Raw genomic sequence first — 20,905 nt, 5'->3', positions numbered from 1 at the left:
ATCCCGTCATAAGATGGATCCATTTGACCAGTGGTTTCTGGTTTCCTTCTCTGGCAACAGCAAGAAAATGGAATCCAAAACGCCGTTGTGAACAAAGCCTAAAGCACTTGTGCTATATCCATAGGATATGCCATAAATGCTTGGCAGATACTGGTCCCACCAATCCACAGAATAGGTGATAAATGAGTGAGCGCTAGGGAAGTGACCACTGGGACCAGAGGTGTAACGTGAAGCTGCTGGGCCCCCCAACTAGAATGCTTCATTCACGGTACTGGTCCCTTTAGGTGGGGATAGTGAGAATGTATTGGCCCCCTAAGGCTCCAGGGCCCAGGTGCCTCTGCCTTCTTTGCTCCCATTTTCGTTATGTCCTTAACTGGGACCCTGTGCATTCATGAGAACGGTGCATTCTAAGCCCGGCAAGTGAATGCGGTGATGATGTGTATGTGCAGTCAGACCCCCAGCAATTATTTATCACCTATCTTGTGAATGGGTTATGCTAGGGCAACCCCTTTAAGATGGGAATATCCTTTTACCTAGGGCCGCAGCAACTTAAAGTTGTCAGGAAGCAGGCCGAGGAAGGTTACCGCAGTCACTGAGCCCAAAGGTGGCCCAACACCCTACTGAGAAATGTGAATATAATCTAATTTCATCCCCTTCCATGTGCGTCCCTATAGTATATGATGCTTGGAGTTTGGGTCAGGAGACCCGCGCTCAGGCCAGGACCCACGTCTGTATTATGGACGCATAGATGGGCTGCTCTCTCATCAGCCTTGGTTTGAGGATTGTGGAGTCCTCATGATCCTAGTGATATGTCATCCCTTATCTTGGTCAAGAACACCAGTAACCCCTTCCCGCCACAGAAGTAAGTTTTCGTCATGGCAGGGTGGTACTTAAAGCAGCATGGCGTAACCTTACTGTCACTGATAGCCAGCCTCCAGCTGCAGCAGCGAGGGTGCATCGGGACAGCGATCCTCGCTGTTGACCCCTTACATGCCGCGATCTATTTAGATTGCATAGGCGTGCTTCCTCTTGGATGTGATCGTACCCCCATGATGTAATCGCAGAGGGCTGACGGGTTGCCATGGCAACAGGACGCCACATACAGGCATCCTGCTTTGCCATTGACTATGATCACTATAACCAGCGATAAGGCATTGCAGGACATGCCATGCCATAGAAATCATAGCTGGTATGGGTCAGGTTCCCTTAAGGGACATAAACAGTGTCACCACCCACCCCCTTTTTTTCGCTCATTTCCCCCTATTTGTATGAAAAATAAATTTTAAAAACCCCATATGTGGTATCATCGTGTCCGTAAAAAAGTTATGCGACTTTAAATGCAACGATGCAAAAATAATATATATATTTAAAAAAAAAAAAAAAAAAAAAAGGGTTTTATTGTTCGTCGATGGAAAAATAAAAAAGGTATGGAGACCCTGAAAAAATCGTTGTTTCCTTAAGCCCCAAATAGGCCATGTCATTAAGGGGTTAAAGTAATTTTTAGGAGTAAGATGAAGTAATGAGGATGCTTTATTGTAACATGTTGTAATTGTCTCTCAGGAAATAACCAGATGCAAACATGAATACAGCAGTCTGTCTGCATAACATCACAGATGGACGCTGACTGGTTGCTATGGGCAACCATCAGACCTGCAGCTACTAAGGCTCTGCCAAGGGCACCGGAAACACGTGCGGGAACCGGAAGTGGAACGTACCAAATCCTTTCGGGGTGTAACTCGTCGCTACCTGTCAGCTTCACAGCTGGAGTGACGCCCGTTATGCCGCATAGCAAGCTTCACTGCTATGACCCAAGCGGGTTCCTCGCAGCTTGGGTCATAGCAGTGGCTGGGTATAGTGCGGGGCGGGTATAACGGACTCCCCCTTTTGTTGTCTTGCAGGTGGTACAGTCTGCTCGTGGTGTCATGGCGCTGCCCTGTGTGAGGCTGGGAGCTGTGCGGCTTCGCGCCGGGGCTTCCCTCAGGTAGTCATGGTGGGGGAATATAATGTATGTGCTAGCTTCCAGCCATATATGGGACGTGTGTCCTGGAGGCTGGGGCTAGAAGTGCCCTTGTATGTAACATGTATGTATAGTCATGTAGCATGTCATGTGCCTGGAGCCTCAGTCCTATCACCTTTTAAAGGTCCTGTTAGATGAGCCAAGTCTTCAGCCTCAAGTGTGAATCGCAGGCATTTCCATTGGCGCTAGTTTTGGTTAACGTGTATGGCTACTACACTCGCTCGTTCCCGTACGCCATCGGTACGATTCCCTGTTCACGATGGGGGAAACGGCAATCTGAGTGCAATTTTACGCTGAATCTGAGCCGTCAGCTGATCAGCGAGCGTTTTTTTTTTTGTTTGGCGACTGATTGTTGGTCCCTTTACACGGCTGATAGTCGGGCAAATGACTGATCAAAGAATGATCAAGTGTGAAAAAGTTGCAAAAAATCCCCAAACTATATAAATTTCAGTATTGACCTAATCACACCGGCCTGCCGGACTAATGTAACATATTATGTATCCTGCACGGTGAGCGCCATTAGAAAAACACACTGGCCAGGATTGCAGATTTGTTTATCTTGCCTCCAGAAAAAATTGCGTTGATTTCCCGCTCGCGTATAAAAATCACGGCATGTCGCGATGAAACGTTTATTAATGATGGGTGCATTGCGGAAAATTGTGGTGAGCTGATGCTGTCCCGCGGCGGTATATCGCAATGCGCCTGGATAGCTGGCATAAGGGCACTCTCGCACCCGCGTTGGGGTCGGTTTAGGGTTTCCGTCTCTGATTTGTTCTTGAAGGACGAAGCTAAGAGCAAAATGTGCGCGTCACGGCGCAGGGATTTCCAGATCCTCGGCTACGTGGTAACGCTCTACTTTATGCATGAGATTGGTTGCGCCTATTGTAGGTTTATAACTAGAGATGAGCGAGCGTACTCGGATAAGCACTACTCGCTCGAGTAATTTGCTTTATCCGAGTATCGCTGTGCTCGGGTCTGAAGATTCGGGTGCCGCTGCGGCTGACAGGTGAGTCGCAGCGGGGAGCGGGGCAGAGCGGGCGGGAGAGAGGGAGAGAAAGATCTCCCCTCCGTTCCTCCCCGCTCTCCCCTGCAGCTCCCCGCTCCGTGCCGGCACCCGAATCTTCAGGGACGAGCACAGCGATACTCGGATAAAGCAAATTACTCGAGCGAGTAGTGCTTATCCGAGTACGCTCGCTCATCTCTATTTATAACGTATACGTCAATAGAGGTTTTTTTTTTTGTTTTTTTTTTTAAATTAAAAAAGAGGAAAGCAATCGTAAAGGCTTTTGATCCGTCAGCTTTTAGTCTCTTTGTACGAAAAAATAACCCTGCAGACCGCACTATTTTGCAGCCCAAAAAATAAAGCTGAAGCTGAGAAGAAGCAAACTGAAGCCTTTCTGTCTGCTTTCCATTTCTTTGAAACCTTATTGAGATCAATGGGGAAAAAAACTAATAAATTTTTTTTGTTTGTTTCTCTCCTATTTGTTGTCATTGGACCAATAAGTCCTTAACCCTCTCATGCCTGATTCCAAATTAGTAGTATAATAGGTTTTAACGAGCTTGGAGAGAAACTAAGACAGACGCCAATCTCTTGTTGGTGGTTTCAGATGAGTCTCTAATCTATTCATAGTATCAAGTTGCCTATATACACGAAGTGACATAACAGCAGAGATACACACCCTTTAAATTCATAAGTATTCATGAAGGGTTACAGCGCCAATGATTAACAGATGTTTACGCCTTAAGGGGTGGGTTAGTGATATGTTAATATTCAGACACTCGAATTCTAAGAAATAGAGATGAAATAAAGAGAGTAAAACTTATACAAATGATCACTAGCGTAAGGAATGCAAAGGTAGGGGTTGAAGCGCTCTATCAGGGGGAGGGGGAAACTGCTACGGGAGAAGGTAGAGAGATCAAATTAGGAGTTTTCCTGTGAGGCTAAGGGTGAAGTCACACGAACGTATATCGGCTCGGTTTTCACGCCGAGCCGATATACGTTGTCCTCGTGTGCAGGGGGGGGGGGAGGATGGAAGAGCCAAGTGCAGAAACTGAGCTCCCGCCCCCCCTCTCTGCCTCCTCTCCGCCCCTCTGCACTATTTGCAATGGGGAGAGGTGGGACGGGGGTGGGGCTAATTCTCTAAGCTTAGCCACGCCCCCGCCCCTCCTCTTCCCATTACAAATAATGCAGGGGGGGGGGGGCGGGAGCTCAGTTTCTGCACTTGGCTCTTCCATCCTCCCCCCCCCCCCCCCGAACACGAGAACAACGTATATCGGCTCGGCGTGAAAACCGAGCCGATATACGTTCGTGTGGCTTCACCCTAAAGCATGGGGTTGATTAGAAGAACGTTGCACATGTAAGCGTATAATAAACACAATTAGCTATTTAGCTGCTTATACTGAAGGGTGCTACATATATGCCTAGTCCAGGAACTTAATACATCTGTCCCCTTATCCCTCACACATTGTAATATGTAATTTCTTGACCCCTTTGGGGGCTTTTACACGTAACAATTAGAGATAAGCGAGCGTACTCGGAAAAGCACTACTCGCTCGAGTAATTTGCTTTATCCGAGTATCGCTGTGCTCGGGTCTGAAGATTCGGGTGCCGCTGCGGCTGACAGGTGAGTCGCAGCGGGGAGCAGGGGAGAGCGGGCGGGAGAGAGGGAGAGAAAGATCTCCCCTCCGTTCCTCCCCGCTCTCCCCTGCAGCTCCCCGCTCCGTGCCGGCACCCGAATCTTCAGCACCGAGCACAGCGATATTCGGATAAAGCAAATTACTCGAGCGAGTAGTGCTTTTCCAGTACCAGTGAATAAGAATGACTGAATGATTTAAATCAACGGGGATTTCCGCGAATGATAATCGAGCAAACTATTGTTCCTCGTTTGATCGTTGGCTGCGTCTACACTTCAATTTGGAACGATGCAGCGATTACATTTTTTATTTTTATTTTTTTGTAACGATATTCTGTCTAAGCGCACCTTAACCCTTTCCAGTCCACTGTCTGACGTCTGAAGACATTCTGATTGAAGGCTGTACAGCTCCAAAGTTGGAAGACGTCCGGCAGGGTATTCTTACTATATATTACTGGCCGCTCTGTTGTCAGGGACCTCTCCAGCATATCCCATACTGCAGTACTGGTTCTAGCCAGCAGATGGCACCATTGTATAATGGCAGAAAGAGAAAGCCCCCTAGGAAACCCTGATTTCAAAATTGGATTGCAAAGGGTTAAGAATCGCTGATCTGTGATATATACTGGTGTAACTACCAATGTTTCCTCTAGGTGTTTGTGCCGGAGGAGCAGCCATGAGGCAGTTCCAGGTAAGTCTCCTTGTCCAGCAATGTATGTCTGATGCTCCGCAGGTTCAGTGCCAGCGTTCTGGCTCTCCCCGCCGGGCTGTGTTTACACGACTGCAGCGCCGACGTGTCCGTATACCATGTGAATTCTGCACACAATCGCTGGTCTCATTAGTGGGTGGCATGAGATTGCTGAGGCCGGTGATTGTACATGGGCATGCCACTACTTCAGCCGTGGCACTGGATCACGCCGGAGTCTACAGCTTCTACTTTTTTTATATTATTCCTTGTTTTACCACTTTTTTTTTTTTTTAATTTAGGAAAAAATCTATCTTGGACAGCCCCCGACAGAGCAAGGGACCCTATTTTTCCCATAGGTGGGAGACTCCTAAGTGGAGCCCCCACTGACCAGACACTTAACTACATTCACACGAGCGTGAATATGAACAACATGCTGCAGGATAAAAAACTGCTGAATGTTTTATTTTTTTTTTTTCGGGTTCCTCGAAACGCTTTGCCCCTTCCTGTCAATGAGACCTTAAAGACATCGGATGGCACTCGCATGCCGTGTGATGTGCATGGAAGTGCGACACGATGTTTCCCATTGAAATCAATGGTACCTCTGATCCTCTTATCGCGCGTGACAATCTAAATTTCACAGAAGCGATGAGACGTGTTTTTGAATGATAAATGCATGGCGGCTCAGTAATTAGCACTGTTGCCTCGCAGCGTTGTGGTATGTTTTTTTTTTTTTTTTTTCACGCCTGAAAAATCAGTCCATCTTTCTTGCATCTTTGTGACTTAAAAAAAACAAAAAAACATGCAATCTGCATCCGATTTGCATCAGTGCTTCACACGCATGAATGTACAGCCTCTGCGCTTCTTTATATATTTTTTAATACCCCCATGATTAGATATGTTTAGAACGGATCACACTCACACTGTACAAGTGCAATCCATTTTTTTTTCCTTACATGCGCCCATAGAATTGAATTAGAGATTTTTGTATGAAAACTGTACCAAAATAGGACTTGCTGCTATTCCTTTTTTTTTTTTTTTCATCTCAGACTGTTCATCCAACTAAAAAACAAGCCCGAAGTGCTGCATGTCCTATTTTGGGGTGATTCTGTTTTAGAGTTGTTCATTATTTCCTACGTTGTTCATTGTTTACTACGGAAACAATAGATTTTCACACAAGTGAGGATCGTGTGTACAGTGATGCGTTTTTTTGGAAATTGCGTATGTGAGGATTTGTTTCTGATAATTACTTGTTTTTATGTTTTGAAGCTGTGGAAGAAATAGACATTCCTAGGAAAAAGACCTGGTGAGTACCTCTGTGCACATAATGCTCTTCAAGGTGGGGTCTTGTCAGTGGCAGTACGTTGGCTGTATAAACGGGGGATCCCATTCGTTACTTAGCTCCAATTTGCACGGCATTGTTTGTAATGTCCCATTTAAATGACCGCACGAGAGCTGATGTTACCGCTAGGTCTTTAGTAGGGATGAGCGAGTATACTCGCTAAAGGCAATTGTTCGAGCGAGCATTGCCTTTAGCGAGTACCTGCCCACTCGAGATGAAAGGTTCGGGTGCCGGAGCGAGGGGGGGGGGGGGGAGAGATCTCCCCTCCGCTCCTCCCCGCTCTCCCCCCGCAGCTCCCCGCCGGCCGCCAGCACCCGAACCTTTCGTCTGGAGCGGGCAGGTACTCGCTAAAGGCAATGCTCGCTCGAGCAATTGCCTTTAGCGAGTATACTCGCTCATCTCTAGTCTTTAGCACTCGGGCAGAATTCACCACTGAATCGTGGGCTCTTCTCGCTCAGCGCTTCACCTTCTTGAGCATTTGCACTCGGCGAGAATCCCGCAATGATTCTTATGCTTCCTGAAAGTCAACGATAATGAGAACTCAATGAATAGTAAACAATTGTTTTTCTCGCATTTACGCGGGGCGAGTATCGCTCAGTCTCATTCAGTTGAACGAATTTTGAGCATTAATCGTCCCATGTAAGTGGCCCGAAAGCCAAAACCAGGAGTGGATCCGTAATACGGAAGAGATGGGAATCTTCATGATGCTTTTTCTCTGGGGCAAAGGAAAAACAAATTTGTACAGTGTAAGCCAGTAGAACAAAACGGGATTGTTCTCAGTAAGGTCTTATTCACACAGACGAGAATCTCGCGCATCGCGAGGCGCACAAGACTCGCACGAATTTAACGTCTATTCTTTTGAATGGACTTGTTTACATGAGGGATTCTTCCCATGCTGCGGGGAAAGAAGTTCGCAGCATGTTTTATCTTTTGGCCTTCACTAGAACCCCCCCCCCCCCCCGCCCATTGTTTCCACCTTAAGAGGCATTGCATGGCACGCGAGGTGCCTGCCAGTGCGATGTAAGGTTTCCTATTGAGATCCTCTGTCACATGTGAAACACCTGCCTGAGGTTCACAATTTTACAGAAGTGATGCGAGGCGGTTTTGAATCACAGTGTGAAAAACGCTCATTGCCCAGTGCGATACCGGACTGAGAAACTTGGCCAGATATCGCACTCACACGTGGAAATGTAGCCTCAGAGAAACAAAGTACTCTTGTAGATGTGAGGCACTACATGCGCTCAATTTTAGATCAAGGGTCTTTATGTTGGAGGGTTAGGACAAAAACGTAAAGCGAACCTGTTGCCATGTTCATGCTGCTCCAACCACGGGTATACCCATTGGGTCCGGGGAAATGTTCCAAAACACTGCAGTGCTACAGAAAAAACATACTGAGAAGTTTGACTCAGAGCTGTGGCGTAATGGCGGTGGGCTGCGCCGGATTCTTCCCACGTGTGGCAGGAAGGATAGCCGATTCTAGGGAGAGAGCTGTCAGTGTTGATGACCGTTCCCTTTAGAGGCGGATGAGTCTCATCACCGCACAGTTAAAGCAGGACTGCATTATGGGGGGCCGAGCGTTCTCGTAGCTGAAGCCTAAAATTAAAATATATAAGGCCATGTTTCCCAACTCCAGTCCTCAGGGACCCCCAACAGGTCATGTTTTCAGGATATCCTATGGTAAGAACACCTGTGGCAATGTGTGAGGCACTGACAATAATTACATCACCTGTGCAATACTGAGGAAATCCTGAAAACATGACCTGTTGGGGGTCCCTGAGGACTGGAGTTGGAGAAGCACTGATATAAGGTTATTATATTAGATGGCAACTTCAAATTCCAATGATAAATAAGAATCTGGGAACACAAATTTGGGATGATCTTTGATACTCTGAGGGTTTTATGGCAAGTTGGCTATCAGAGAAATCTCATTTGAAGGGGTGAGTGACGTCCCCGCTAGCCTGTTCGCTCTTGTTGGCTCGTTTACAGGAGCATCGTTAGTCTATCACATTCGCTGTATAAGCCAATATGAAAGACACAAGAAGCGCTGATTAACCTGAGCGATAAGTGAATGAGCCAACCGTGGTTTTTATGCCTGCTTGGGGTATACCTCCTGAACCCAAAGCGCGTAGATCCTATTGCACTTGAGAAATGGCACTCCTGGACCTTTTGGCAAGGGTTGTGGCCATTGTAGCTCAATCACAGCTTAGTGTTGTTATATTTATAATATTTAGTTATTTTCCCCCTCTTGTCTCATTCAATTTATTTATTTTTATTTTCTTTATAAGCTGGAGTTGGTAGATTTCAACCGACTCCACCAAAATAGGACTCCCACTCCACAGCCCCTGTAGTAATGCAAGCTTGCTGTAAAATACTGACCGAGCGTGGGGGGGATTCATAAGGAACGGTGCAAAAGTAAAGCTGATTGCTTCATAATGAGGTGGCATACAGCGACAAGAATGACATGAAAAGATGGGCGACCCTTAATGCACCCTACAAATGTTCGCCCTCTTGGTGACGTGGCAGATGTCAGTAGTCCAGTTCTGTCCCGGCGTATCCTCTGTTATCAGTTCCACTGACATGTGGCGTTTTAGGTCGTCTAGTACCGAGCGGCACCCAAAACGAAGATCTGTAAGGGACATTAAAGTCCTCCTGTCTTTTCATGACATTCTGGCTGGTGCGTGTCGGTTCACGTATAAAGAAACCGGCTTCACTTTTGCCCCTTTCTTCTTGAATCCCCTTGTACTGTCCTGTGAATGGGGCCTTAGTATTATTTAGAAGCAACCGGCACCTACTTATAATGGGATTAATATATGAGGCATGTGAATGACTTAGGAAGGACTTCTTGGCTACGGACGTTCCCCTGTTTTTTTAGCCATAGCGGTGGGAGGCCAAAGTGTGTTCCCCACTGAGGCCAACTCAGGCCGGTCATGTATTACATGGTCAGCCTATTATTTTACCAGCTGGCACGTAATACTATATTTCCCCTGGAAACATTTGGGTGGCCTCAACTTCCCATCTTGCATCTTATGTTCTGTAACATACTGAAATTGTAATTCTATAATGCCATTTCAACGAATGCCCTATCCAGGGACAAGACAGCCGTCCTGCAGGCCCTGGCATACACCGTCAACCATGTGAGTTTTTTTCTTTTTTGTTAGATTTTATTATAATTTTTTTATATTAATGTATTTTTAATGCAAACTTCTTTCTGATCTGTCTCTTTCAGGACCCTACAGCCGTCTCCTACATCTTTCAGGATGACCCTTTCCTCATTCCCTCCACATACGGAGAATACGTAAGAATATTTTCCGCTTGGATCGTCATTTCTGAGTATCATCTGCCTGTTCCATTAGACTCTTGTAGATATTATGATGGCCTAGAGTTACCAGCGCGGTGTATGTCCTCTGGCCCTGTGGGAATACTTTAGTGCTTATTGGCTTCATCCGAAGTAATTCTTTATTTTGCATGTTCGTTCTTTCAGAAACTGTTCTCCATGAGCAAAGAATCTGGAAGAAATGCAGCCAAACATATTGTAAATATGTATCCGCACCTGTTTCTGAAAGACTTTGCAGAACCTCACATTCCAGTAAGTTATGGCCGCTGATTATTCAGAGTCCGAGTACTAGTGTAACTTAAGCTGGCTATACTTTTTGGCAGCTGTCTTTCCAGAGCCCCTCCCCCCCCCCCCTACCTTACACACACACACACCCCCAGTGTGTGTGCGCCAGAGAGGCTCCGACAGCAGAGTGGCTGGCAATAGACGGTAAGAATACCCTGTCGGATGTCTTCTGACATTGGAGCTGTGCAAGCTTCAATCAGAATGTAGGAAGATGTCAGACAGTGGATTGGAAAGGATAAAATGGGTTGTACCATAATTGTACCATAATCCCTTAATTGCTGATCATTGGGGTCTTGCTGCTGAAACCCCCCATCAATCTCACGAATGGGACTCCTGTGTCCCACTCTTCTATCACTGCAGGGGTCGCTTCTTCCCCTACAGTGACTTTACTGTGACTGGAGCGTTGGCCGAAAGTGCGTGGTCTGTGCTCCGTTTATTTCAGTGGGGCTGAGGGAAATAGCCGAGGGGCATCTGCTTGACTCTCTCCGCAGTCTCATTGAAAGTGAAGGTCACAATAGTGTGCTTGCTCAACCAGCACTCCATTCAGTCTCCTCCTCACTGCGGTGGGTGCAGTGAGGAAGATGGGGGACACTGATCAGTAAACCAATCCCCTATCCTGTGAATAACTTGTAATTTTGGTACAACACCTTTTAAAGGGGCGGTCTGAGTTATGGAAAGACATTTCATTGGGTCCCTCATGCTGTAAAATAACAAATCCGTGGATACCGGATGACCACCCCCGGGCTATTCGCTGACTTCATCTTTACAGGCTTCGGTCAGTCTGACCCGTCTCCAAACAAGCTGCTGCAGCCAGCGGTTATTGCTGAGTGCTGTCATTGGTTGCAGCAGCAGGTTTATAGGATGTCACAGGCTGACTACAACCTGTAAACAACACAGCAGAGACCCTGAGCTACCAGGGGTGGGGATGAGCCGGGAGAGGTGAGTATCTGATTGGTTTATTTTACAACATGGGGGACCTGGTGACATGCCCTTTCATAACTTGGACAACCCCTTTAAGTGGCCAGTGCCAATGAAATCGATGGGTTTGGTTAACAAAGAACTAATGTGTATTACTTAAAGTGACCCTCTAGTTTTGGGACAAAATTCTGTCCCAGAAGTGAAGGGGGTATACTACATGCACTTATTCTTCTTTAGCGTCCATCTGATCTGCTAGTTTCAAGTTCCATTTTTCAGCTGTCCCAAGATGTTTGACACTGTTCAACCTACTTCATCCTCATAGCGCGTTGGTAATGATAGACTAATCGTGCACTACACCTGCATTTCATTGGTTCAAACTGATCACCTGATTAGCACTGGCTAATAAGCAATTAGCACTGGCAATGAATTGTGTGCATTTGGTGGATAGAAGATTGCAGCTGCAATTTTGGTTGGCCAGAAGATGGGGCCGGAATCTGTGTATTGGATGGACAGCAGAGAAGAACATGTGCAGGTAATACCCCCAACCCTCCGGTCCAGGGTCAGAGTTTGGTCCCAAACCCAGAGGGTTGTTTAATTGTTTTGCTGGATAGATCCAGCAATAACCCGATATTGGCGTACCTTACGAGTTGTCCCGGTCAGTCAGATGGTTATAAATATAAGACAAGGCAGGATCTGACCTTGGGGACCCCCATTGTTGCAGACAACTAGGGATCCAAAGTCCCTTTTATGCATAGAAGGACAGGACAAGAAGGCAAACTTGTAGCTCCTCTCTCATTGGAGTTGAATGGGAGTGTCAGAAACAGGAGACTGTGTACATTCGTCTGCTTTCACCACTTCCATGTAATTCTATGTAAGGAAGGGCCATGTTTTACAGCTCCTTTTTTTATTTTGTTGCTTTTGCCTTCTTTGGCATAATATGGGTCATGAGGCGGGACCCTCGACCTCTCCCATGTACGTGGCCCCTATATGTTACTGATCGGCTCACCAGGTGAGTGCTCTTCATACCTTATCTGCGGTGTTGTCATGTGGCCCGCTCCTTTAGTGGTGACTCTACCCATTTACCTTGGTTACCTATTCAGGGAGGTTCCAACTATTTTCCTGCACTGTTGATACAGAGGAAGGTCTGTACACCTCCTATGAGGTGGTTGTTAATCCTTCTTGTGTGACCGGGATCTGTTCCTTCCAGTGTCTGATGCCTGAGAACATCCAGCCTCAGATTGAAGGTGTCAGCGAAGAGGCACTGAATGAACGTATTAAGCTTAGAAGAGTAAAGGAATCCGTGGACTTGTTTGACCGGCTTCTCCAAGGCGGTACGTGGCGTGATGACCCCCAAATTCCTTTGTCCATTGGTGTTTTAATAGTCTTTAATTTTTTTTTTATTTATTTTTTTAAGTTTCATCCTCTAATATCATGTGCCAACTACTCAATGTGACATATGTTCTCTCAGCGGACCTGCCGTGTACCAGACCAAATGAACCTGTTAACCAGTTATGTACTAGATAGCGATTGAAGCGGTATTCTGGGTCTTTTTTTTTAATCCTTTTCTATTGATGACAGATATTTCATGAATAGATTATCAGCGGGGGTCTGCCACTTTGGATCCTTGCCAATCCTCTGATTTCCAGAGATGCGGTCACTGTAGAAAGCTCTGACCATAGCGCAGCAGCCTAGGTTGGTATTGCAGGCACAGCTACTATTGGATTCAATGCCAGCTGCGCCTGCAATACCATATTGGGCCACTGCAGTGACAGCGGCCTTACAGTCTGCTGATTCGGGGGGATCCTGAGTGGTGGACCCTCGTTGATCATCTACTGAGGTCCTGTCTATCAGTTGGCAAATCCTAGCAAATAAATGATGGGGATGACCCCTTAATTTCTATTACTTTAAATGCTGCTTCAGGATAGGAGTGGTTGGGATAAGAGCAATGGATGACTCCTGCTGCTGGCCACCTTCATCTGTAGCTGAATATAGTGGAGAAACGGTTGTATCATCACTAGTCTTCTGTATTTAGTTGCATGCTCACCGTGTAACTAACGCTTTTATTTCTTGTTGTAGGAACAACACCTACTTTGGAGACAACAAACAAACTTCTAGATCTAATTTGTGTCTATGGAGACCGTGAGCCCTCTATGGATGATCAAGAAAATCAGCAAGACGATAATGAGACTGTGAGTACCTTTGTACGCCGTTTTGCGTATTATATTTGTAAATACTCTGTTATGCTGTGCTGATCCTGAGTTATAGTTTGTACATTACTCGGAGCTGCACTCACTATTCTGCTCATGCAGTCGCTGTGTGTGAACATAGTGTTATTTAACCTATACTGATCCTAAGTTGGACTGTATTATACTCCAGAGCTGCCTTCACAGATCTGCTGGTTGTCATTGGAAATGGTCAGCAAGCTTGTGGTCAGATAAATCTTTTCTAGTTTAGCTGAGTTCCTATAATGCAGCCGGCTGCTTCGTTTTTCTTCAGATGACTGCATAGTTCTAGATGTTGAAGACCCTTCTCCGAATTCAAATTTACCAGAGCAAGCTCTGCGTACACATTCAGCCAGCAAGGAATCCTGGGAGATTTCAACTCTGAAGGCAGCTTTATAATACAGGATGTAACGGAGGATCAGTACAGGGTAAAGGCCCATTTAGACACAACGATATCGCTCAAAATTTGCTCAAAGCCATCTTTTGAGCGATAACCGTTGTGTCTAAGTACACGGACATCGTACATGATTCGTTCCTCGCTCAATTCTAGTTTTCTAGAATTGAGCAATGCACTCTTATCAGCGATGCAGGCTGTTTTCACAGTCGGCAGCGCTGATGAGATTCTTTCAGCTTGTGTCCTGTTGGTAGTTCACAGCATGACGCGAGCTGTAAGCACGGAGAGCAATGCAGCTGTTTGCTTATTGAAAACAGCTGTATTGTTCACTGAGCAATAGCGGCAGTGTCCCACTCCGCCCACATAGCTCTTTAGTAGCTACAATATACTATGAAAATATGTCATTTGAGCAATTTTTGAGCGATCCTCTATCAGTGTAAATGGGGTCTAAGTACTACCAGCAGAATAGTGAGTGCAGCTCTGTAGAGTGAATGTTAGGTAGCAGGTGCAGAACTTCGATATTGAGTAATGGAACTTTCTCTGTTTGTTCACAGTGGTTACATTTGTATTATTCATAAAGTTTTTGAATGTTCATAGTGAAAGCTGCATATACTACTAGAGGTTCTAATCTAAACCTTGTGTATCCTCAGGAAACTGTCAAGAATGAAAATAATTCTCTGAAAAGGACCCCTGCGGGAAAGAAATGGAGGTAATGGAGTTAACCCTGAAGTGCTGTATTCCAAGCAGGGTTAGCATTTTATTAATGGCAGTTGTGTCATCCCCACCCTCCGTGGTGATAGATGCTCTTCGCCAAGTGCTGTTTTTTTCTGGCTATAGAGGGGTCTTAATCACAGTAAAGCGTCTGCACCCACCTTCTATTGCTCCACTTGGGCATATGAAGGTGTAGTCCACGGTAACTTGTAATGCACCTCTTGATTTCCCCTCTCTGTGTATTTGCAGAGAAAATAATAATGCAGAGAGAATCTTCAACCTGATGCCGGAGAGGAACGCCCATTCTTACTGCACCATGATCCGAGGAATGGTGAAGGTATTGTGCCAGTCACAGACTTTCGTTTCATAGTGTTTCCATACTGAGATTGTGAATTTATCCTGTGTCTTTTCAGCATGGAGCTTATGCCCAGGCATTCAGTATGTACACCGACCTTCTGAACAACCGATTAACCGGTGAGTCCACTGCACATCGACCTGTGAAATTGGGGCATCTGATAGGCTAAGTTGCATCATTATTCTTGTTTGGTATTAGCTGGATATTGGACTCGAGAGATCATGCTTTGATATTGTACTATTTTTGGGTATAAGTTCCCTTTTATATGGAACGATTATCGTTGAGTTTCCTGCTGAATTGCGTGAAGCTGAACTATAATCGTTCAATTTAGGCAGGCATAAAAATCAAACAACGGTCAGCCTCTTTAAACAGGCAATTGTATATACATGAATGACTGCCTGTCTACTGTGAAAGGAGGTGGGTGGCCGGAAGCTTGAACGATTATTGCTTCTCTGTGAAAGCACTAGAACGATAATTGTCTCGTCTAAAATGAACCTACCCTTGTGTGCTGATTAAAGGGTCTGTCCCACTTTCAACTGTTTTGCCACAGGTAGCGGACAGCTCCATACATTGAGCTGTGGCCTAGATTAGTACTGCATGCTGACTTCTATACACATCAATAGATCTCAACTTGCAGTACCAACCAGGGCCACTGCACAATGTATGGAGCTGTCTGCTTTCTGCAGAAAACCAGCTAGTAGTGGGACAACCCCTTTAACTTCTTTAGGCAGGTGGGATTCTAGCTTCTAGCACCCCTGCCAATAAGCTGTTTGAAAAAACTATGGCATCCGGGTGAGCTCTGCAGCCTCTTCACTGAATACCAGGTAAAGTGCCATGTATTTTGTCATGGCAGTGACTAGTATTGTAGCTCCATACCATATGTTTGAATGGGATTGAGCTGCACATAAGTCATGTGACTACTGGATATGATGTCACAGGTCTGAGAAGAGGCTAAATTATTCGCCCAACAGCTGTGATCCCTTCAAAAAGCGAATCGGTGGGTGTTAGGAGAGTTAAATCCTCAACGAGCCAATATTGATGACTTGTCCTCAGGATAGGTAATCATTATTTTAGTCCCAGAAAACCCTTTTAATTGTTCTTTAGTAGTAGACTTGGAACTACTGCATCTGCAAAATGGCGTGCAGGCTATCAACATATGTTAAATGAATCGTCGTAGACTCTCGGATGTAAGAATGTGCGTAATGTGGACTTGTGACTTGTCATTATTTCCTGCTGTAGAAACCTGGTTAAGATTTGCTCTTCTTGCAGGGGACGTGTACACTTTCAATGCACTCATCTTAGCGGCTCCAGATACGAAAACAGAGTTTAAGGATAAGTCTGACTTGATTATGGTAAGGGGCCAAAACATTCACGAGCTTCAGTGCCTGTTCAGTAGGACTGTAATAAGAGAACAGCGCTCTAATGTGCAGTCCTTGTATGAATGAGATAATAAGAGAAGATATACACTCTCCAGAAGGGCTCACAATAGGCAGGACTTGCGAAGAACGATTTAGGCTGCCTGTCTATGGGCGGGTTTGAATTGCGTTCCCTGCATGCTGCGATTGGCTGCGATTCTCCATCGTCTGACAGCGGAGATCCGTCTGCAGGCTCCTGCTCCCGGGCGGTCGTATCCCGCGGCGGATCTCCGCCGCAGGATACCGCAACGCCCGTGGACAGGCAGCCTTAGAATAAACCACAACAGAGAGCAAGTCTGCTGCTGAGAGAGCAACGCTGGGACTGCGAAATAATGAAGAATACTGACTAGTTGTACCGACTCCTTTCTCAAGTTAATACAATAGTGATATTGAGACAGGAATTTAAAACACCAAAGAAGCGTGAAGCAGGTGACCTCATGAAATGCATGACGGACGCTGATTTGGAAGTTTCTTCACAGGGGGCGGGATTGCGGACATATGCAGTACCCAGCCTGGGGGCTGAACTCTGCTTATTTAAGACTGGATTAAGTCCAGCTCTGACATAAAGCCGCCATTCCACCATCAGGGCTAGCGGCTATGCTGCTCTGCTCTCTCTATCTCCTTTATTGTTTATTGCAGCAGGGGATCGCACCCTGTTTAGGACAATAGCTTAGAATCCAGAAAAGAAAGCAGCCGTAGGGTTACTCTTTATTGTAGTTATCTGAGGTCATTGTAGCCTGAGAATCAAGAATTCTGAAGCAATATAGTAGCATCCAGGGGTATTGCGGCAAAAAGGGATCCTACAGTATGGCAGTCTTCGAGGGTCATTGTAGCCAGTTATCCAAGAATAGGGCAGCAATACAGTAATATCCAGGGATATTGCAGCATAAACCTTTCTATACACTGCAGGGTTTTTATCCTCGCATGATTCCCTAGACACTGTTGTAGGTCTGGGGATCTGGATACATAAGGGTGCGAGCTACATCAAGCTCCCCTATAGTACGACATTAGATCACCTGGTTCCTGATGAGTTGAAGGTCTAATTGAAATGCGTTGAACCACCTTGTACCTCCTCATTTAATCTGGTGGACTTGTCCTCCTAGATAGGGGGTTTCTCAACCAGATTTACCGTATTTTTCGCTCTATAAGACGCACCTGATGATTAGACACACCTAGGTTTTAGAGAAGGAAAATGGGGAAAAAATTATTTTGAACTCCCTCAGACCAGGCAGTGAGGGAGGTATTACGTTAGGAATAAAGAGCAGTAGAATGAAGTGTATCCCAGCTATCTACTTATGGCCATGGCTACAATGTTGGGTGTAACGTTTGTTGATTTCACCAGTTGGTGCTCACGGTACTTCATTTTCCAGGAGCTGCTAAACCACATGGTACTACAAAAGGTTACACCAAACTTACTAACCTTCAATTCCGTCATGAAGAGCTTACGCAGGATGGGCCCAATGATGAAAAACATGGCGATGCAGACCTTAATGGAGATGAAGGCACTTAAAATAGGTAAGACGAGCTAATTTTTTTTAACTTCTTTTATTGCACACAATAAAAACAAATAGCATGAAACTGGTGGAACTTACATATATGTGCCCAATTACATTTATGATGGACCAGTCTTATAATTGCAGATATAACATATAGCATTATACAACAGTTGCAGCAATGACTGGTCACATTTTGCAAAGAGATGGAAATATAGTAAAATCTATTTCTCATCTGTGTCATTGGGGGACACAGCAAGACCTTGTGTGTCACTATTTACCACTAGGAGGTGGACACTAAGCACAAGAGTGTTAGGTCTTCCCACCTGCTATACTCCTCCTGCGGACACTAAGATAAATCCATCTTGGCTTTGTGTCTGTAGGAGGCAGACCTCCTGCCCTGCAGGTCTTTTCGTATAAACTTTTTACCCCCTTTTATAATGGATTTTGTGGCGAGTGACAAAAATCCAGTCTTTTTAATAAACTGACATTCCTCAGTAGTGTTAACTGCATCAAGGGATCTCCTTTCTAGGACTGTAGTCTATGGGGTAGTTGGGATCTTAACAGGAGGAAATAAGGTTAGAGGAGAATTGCAGCAAGCATTTCACTAATCTCGCACAGCAAACGCTGTCAGAAAAAAAGCGCATGTCTGTATTGCGCTTTTTAGGCTACCACAACTCCCCCCAAAAATTGATTTAAAACGCGATGACAAAGCTTATGTACTTCTGTACCCCAAACTGGTAATGATAAAAGGGTACAGATCAACTTGCCTAAAACAAGCCCTTCACACAACTGCATCCATAGAAAAATAAAGTTATGGCGGTGGAAGGGAAGGGGAGGGGGGGGGGTGATGAGACAATAAATCCAAAAAAAAATTGCATCTAGGTTTCAAAACATGGCTTGTATATATATTTTTATTTTTTTTGTAAAAACATAATGGTGATTTATTTTCTCCTCTTTTCTCAGGCAATTGAATTGTAATTTTGTTTCCTTTTTAGAGCCAAGTCTTGCAACATATCGATATTTGTTGGCAGTGTTTTATAGAAGTGGTAAGTGAAAGAAACCCTCACTGTTGTGATTCATGAGTGACGGCATCAAGTCTCTGTGTCTCATTCTCGTTTCTGGTGAATTTTGCAAAATTTACTGTGCCTCTTTGTAGGAAAATAAAAATGTTTTGGATATTGATAAGACCTCCCATGACCAATCATGGCACAACTGACATGTAAACATGACCGTGGCCACCGCTATTACATTGCTGGTTGCCACACTGTGCCATCATGGACAGTAGCAGCAAGGGAATATTTGGGCTCCGATGGAACGAGCAGTCTTTTACTTGACAGGTATTTTCCTACAACGGCCAAAGTAATTGGAATTTTCAAAATCTCCCCAAGTCCTTAGGATAATCTTTTTAAAGGGAACCTGTCTTCAACTATAAGCACTAAAAAGTAAGTTGTGGTGCTTATCCTTTAGGTGACGTGGAGTCGGGGCAGCTATGTCTTAGGCCCAATATCGACGAGTGGATCGGATTGCGTATGTGGGAACCCGCAGCGGAATCCGACCCTGCCCGCAACCGAGGACACTGCTTACCCCTCCGGGTCTTCTGGATTCCTGTCCGGGTCTTCTATTTTCTTCACTGCGGATGTGTGCGGAAGCGCCAGCCAGCCGCCACACACGCGCAGTGGATTTTTAATTTTTTTTTAAACTCCTGCTTTCCTGCGGGGTCTGCAGCCCGGCCGCGGATCATATGGCTACCATTGACTTCAATGGAAGCTGCCTGTTCGGGAACCGAATTGAAATGGAGCATGTTGCGATTTGTTTTCTGGACCAAAAGGTCCGCAAAACAAATCCGCAAGCTTTAATTCCAGTATGGACACCCATGCTTCCCTATGGGCAGCTTGAATTGGAGACCTTCCGCATGGGTGCTGCAAAATTTAAGTCTGCCGGTGGACATGAGGCCTTACTTACCTCCAGTTACCCTGTTCCTGCTTTGTCCGCTGGCAAAATTGGCGCACACACTGCCACGGTGACCCTCTTCAGATGGATGTACACGCTTGGTCCCATAGAGATGAATAAGAATGCATGCGCACAGCCTTCTGAGAAGGCTTACGCTGGCGGTGTCCGCACTGCCTTTGCCAGGGGCCACTGCAGGAATGGGGTATTGGGTGCGTATGAGATACAGCTTTCCTGACTGTCACCAAAGCTATAAGCACCATAACTTAAAGGGGTTGTCCCGCGCCGAAACGGTTTTTTTTTTTTTTTCAACCCCCCCCCGGTCGGCGCGAGACAACCCCGATGCAGGGAGGTAAAGAAAGCTTACCGGAGCGCTTACCTTAATCCCCGCGCTCCGGTGACTTCAATACTTACCGCTGAAGATGGCCGCCGGGATCCTCTGCCTTCGTGGACCGCAGCTCTTCTGTGCGGTCCATTGCCGATTCCAGCCTCCTGATTGGCTGGAATCGGCACGTGACGGGGCGGAGCTACACGGAGCCGGCATCCTGCACGAGAGGCTCCATAGAAGACTGCAGAAGACCCGGACTGCGCAAGCGCGGCTAATTTGGCCATCGGAGGGCGAAAATTAGTCGGCACCATGGAGACGAGGACGCCAGCAACGGAGCAGGTAAGTATAAAACTTTTTATAACTTCTGTATGGCTCATAATTAATGCACAATGTATATTACAAAGTGCATTATTATGGCCATACAGAAGTGTATAGACCCACTTGCTGCCGCGGGACAACCCCTTTAATTTGTGGTTCTTATTGTTGATGACCGGTTCCCTTTAAAATGTATCTATAAACACAATTTATACTGTTTACGTATAACATTACTCTATATAAGAAGTGAAGAGATTCTGGAAGCTTGTATTGTAGTTCAGAGCTGCATTCACAATTCAGTATTCTTCAGATGGTTTGCAGATCCCACCAAAACTGTGACTCTGAAATCTCCAATATCAGTTTTATTCCTTTTTAATTTACAGAAGTCTCCTGCTTAAAAGTATTCCCATTTTTCCAGGTGATAAAACGAGCCAGTCCCAGCTGCTGGCTGCTATTCTGGAGCAAGTACGAGGAAAGTCCTTCACAGCCAAGGATCCAGATGACTGTATGT

General features: G+C 45.7%; 1 protein-coding gene across 1 annotated transcript in view; it reads left to right on the top strand.

Moving 5' to 3' along the window:
• The first annotated feature begins 1,749 nt into the window (after positions 1-1,749).
• PTCD3 (pentatricopeptide repeat domain 3) overlaps positions 1,750-20,905 on the top strand; it is a 38,317-nt gene continuing 19,161 nt past the window's right edge. The window contains exons 1-15 of the mRNA XM_066572988.1: positions 1,750-1,981; positions 5,301-5,338; positions 6,602-6,638; positions 9,763-9,808; positions 9,901-9,969; positions 10,156-10,260; positions 12,419-12,542; positions 13,288-13,400; positions 14,478-14,536; positions 14,788-14,875; positions 14,952-15,012; positions 16,163-16,245; positions 17,679-17,823; positions 18,800-18,850; positions 20,813-20,899. Of these exons, the coding sequence (XP_066429085.1) occupies positions 1,923-1,981; positions 5,301-5,338; positions 6,602-6,638; positions 9,763-9,808; positions 9,901-9,969; positions 10,156-10,260; positions 12,419-12,542; positions 13,288-13,400; positions 14,478-14,536; positions 14,788-14,875; positions 14,952-15,012; positions 16,163-16,245; positions 17,679-17,823; positions 18,800-18,850; positions 20,813-20,899 (1,165 nt within the window). The 5' untranslated portion in view covers positions 1,750-1,922. The remainder of the gene's footprint in view (positions 1,982-5,300; positions 5,339-6,601; positions 6,639-9,762; positions 9,809-9,900; positions 9,970-10,155; positions 10,261-12,418; positions 12,543-13,287; positions 13,401-14,477; positions 14,537-14,787; positions 14,876-14,951; positions 15,013-16,162; positions 16,246-17,678; positions 17,824-18,799; positions 18,851-20,812; positions 20,900-20,905) is intronic.

Source organism: Eleutherodactylus coqui, chromosome 7 (assembly GCF_035609145.1).
Source record: "Eleutherodactylus coqui strain aEleCoq1 chromosome 7, aEleCoq1.hap1, whole genome shotgun sequence".
NCBI classification, from domain to species: domain Eukaryota; kingdom Metazoa; phylum Chordata; class Amphibia; order Anura; family Eleutherodactylidae; genus Eleutherodactylus; species Eleutherodactylus coqui.
This window is presented reverse-complemented; position numbering and strand designations above follow the sequence as displayed.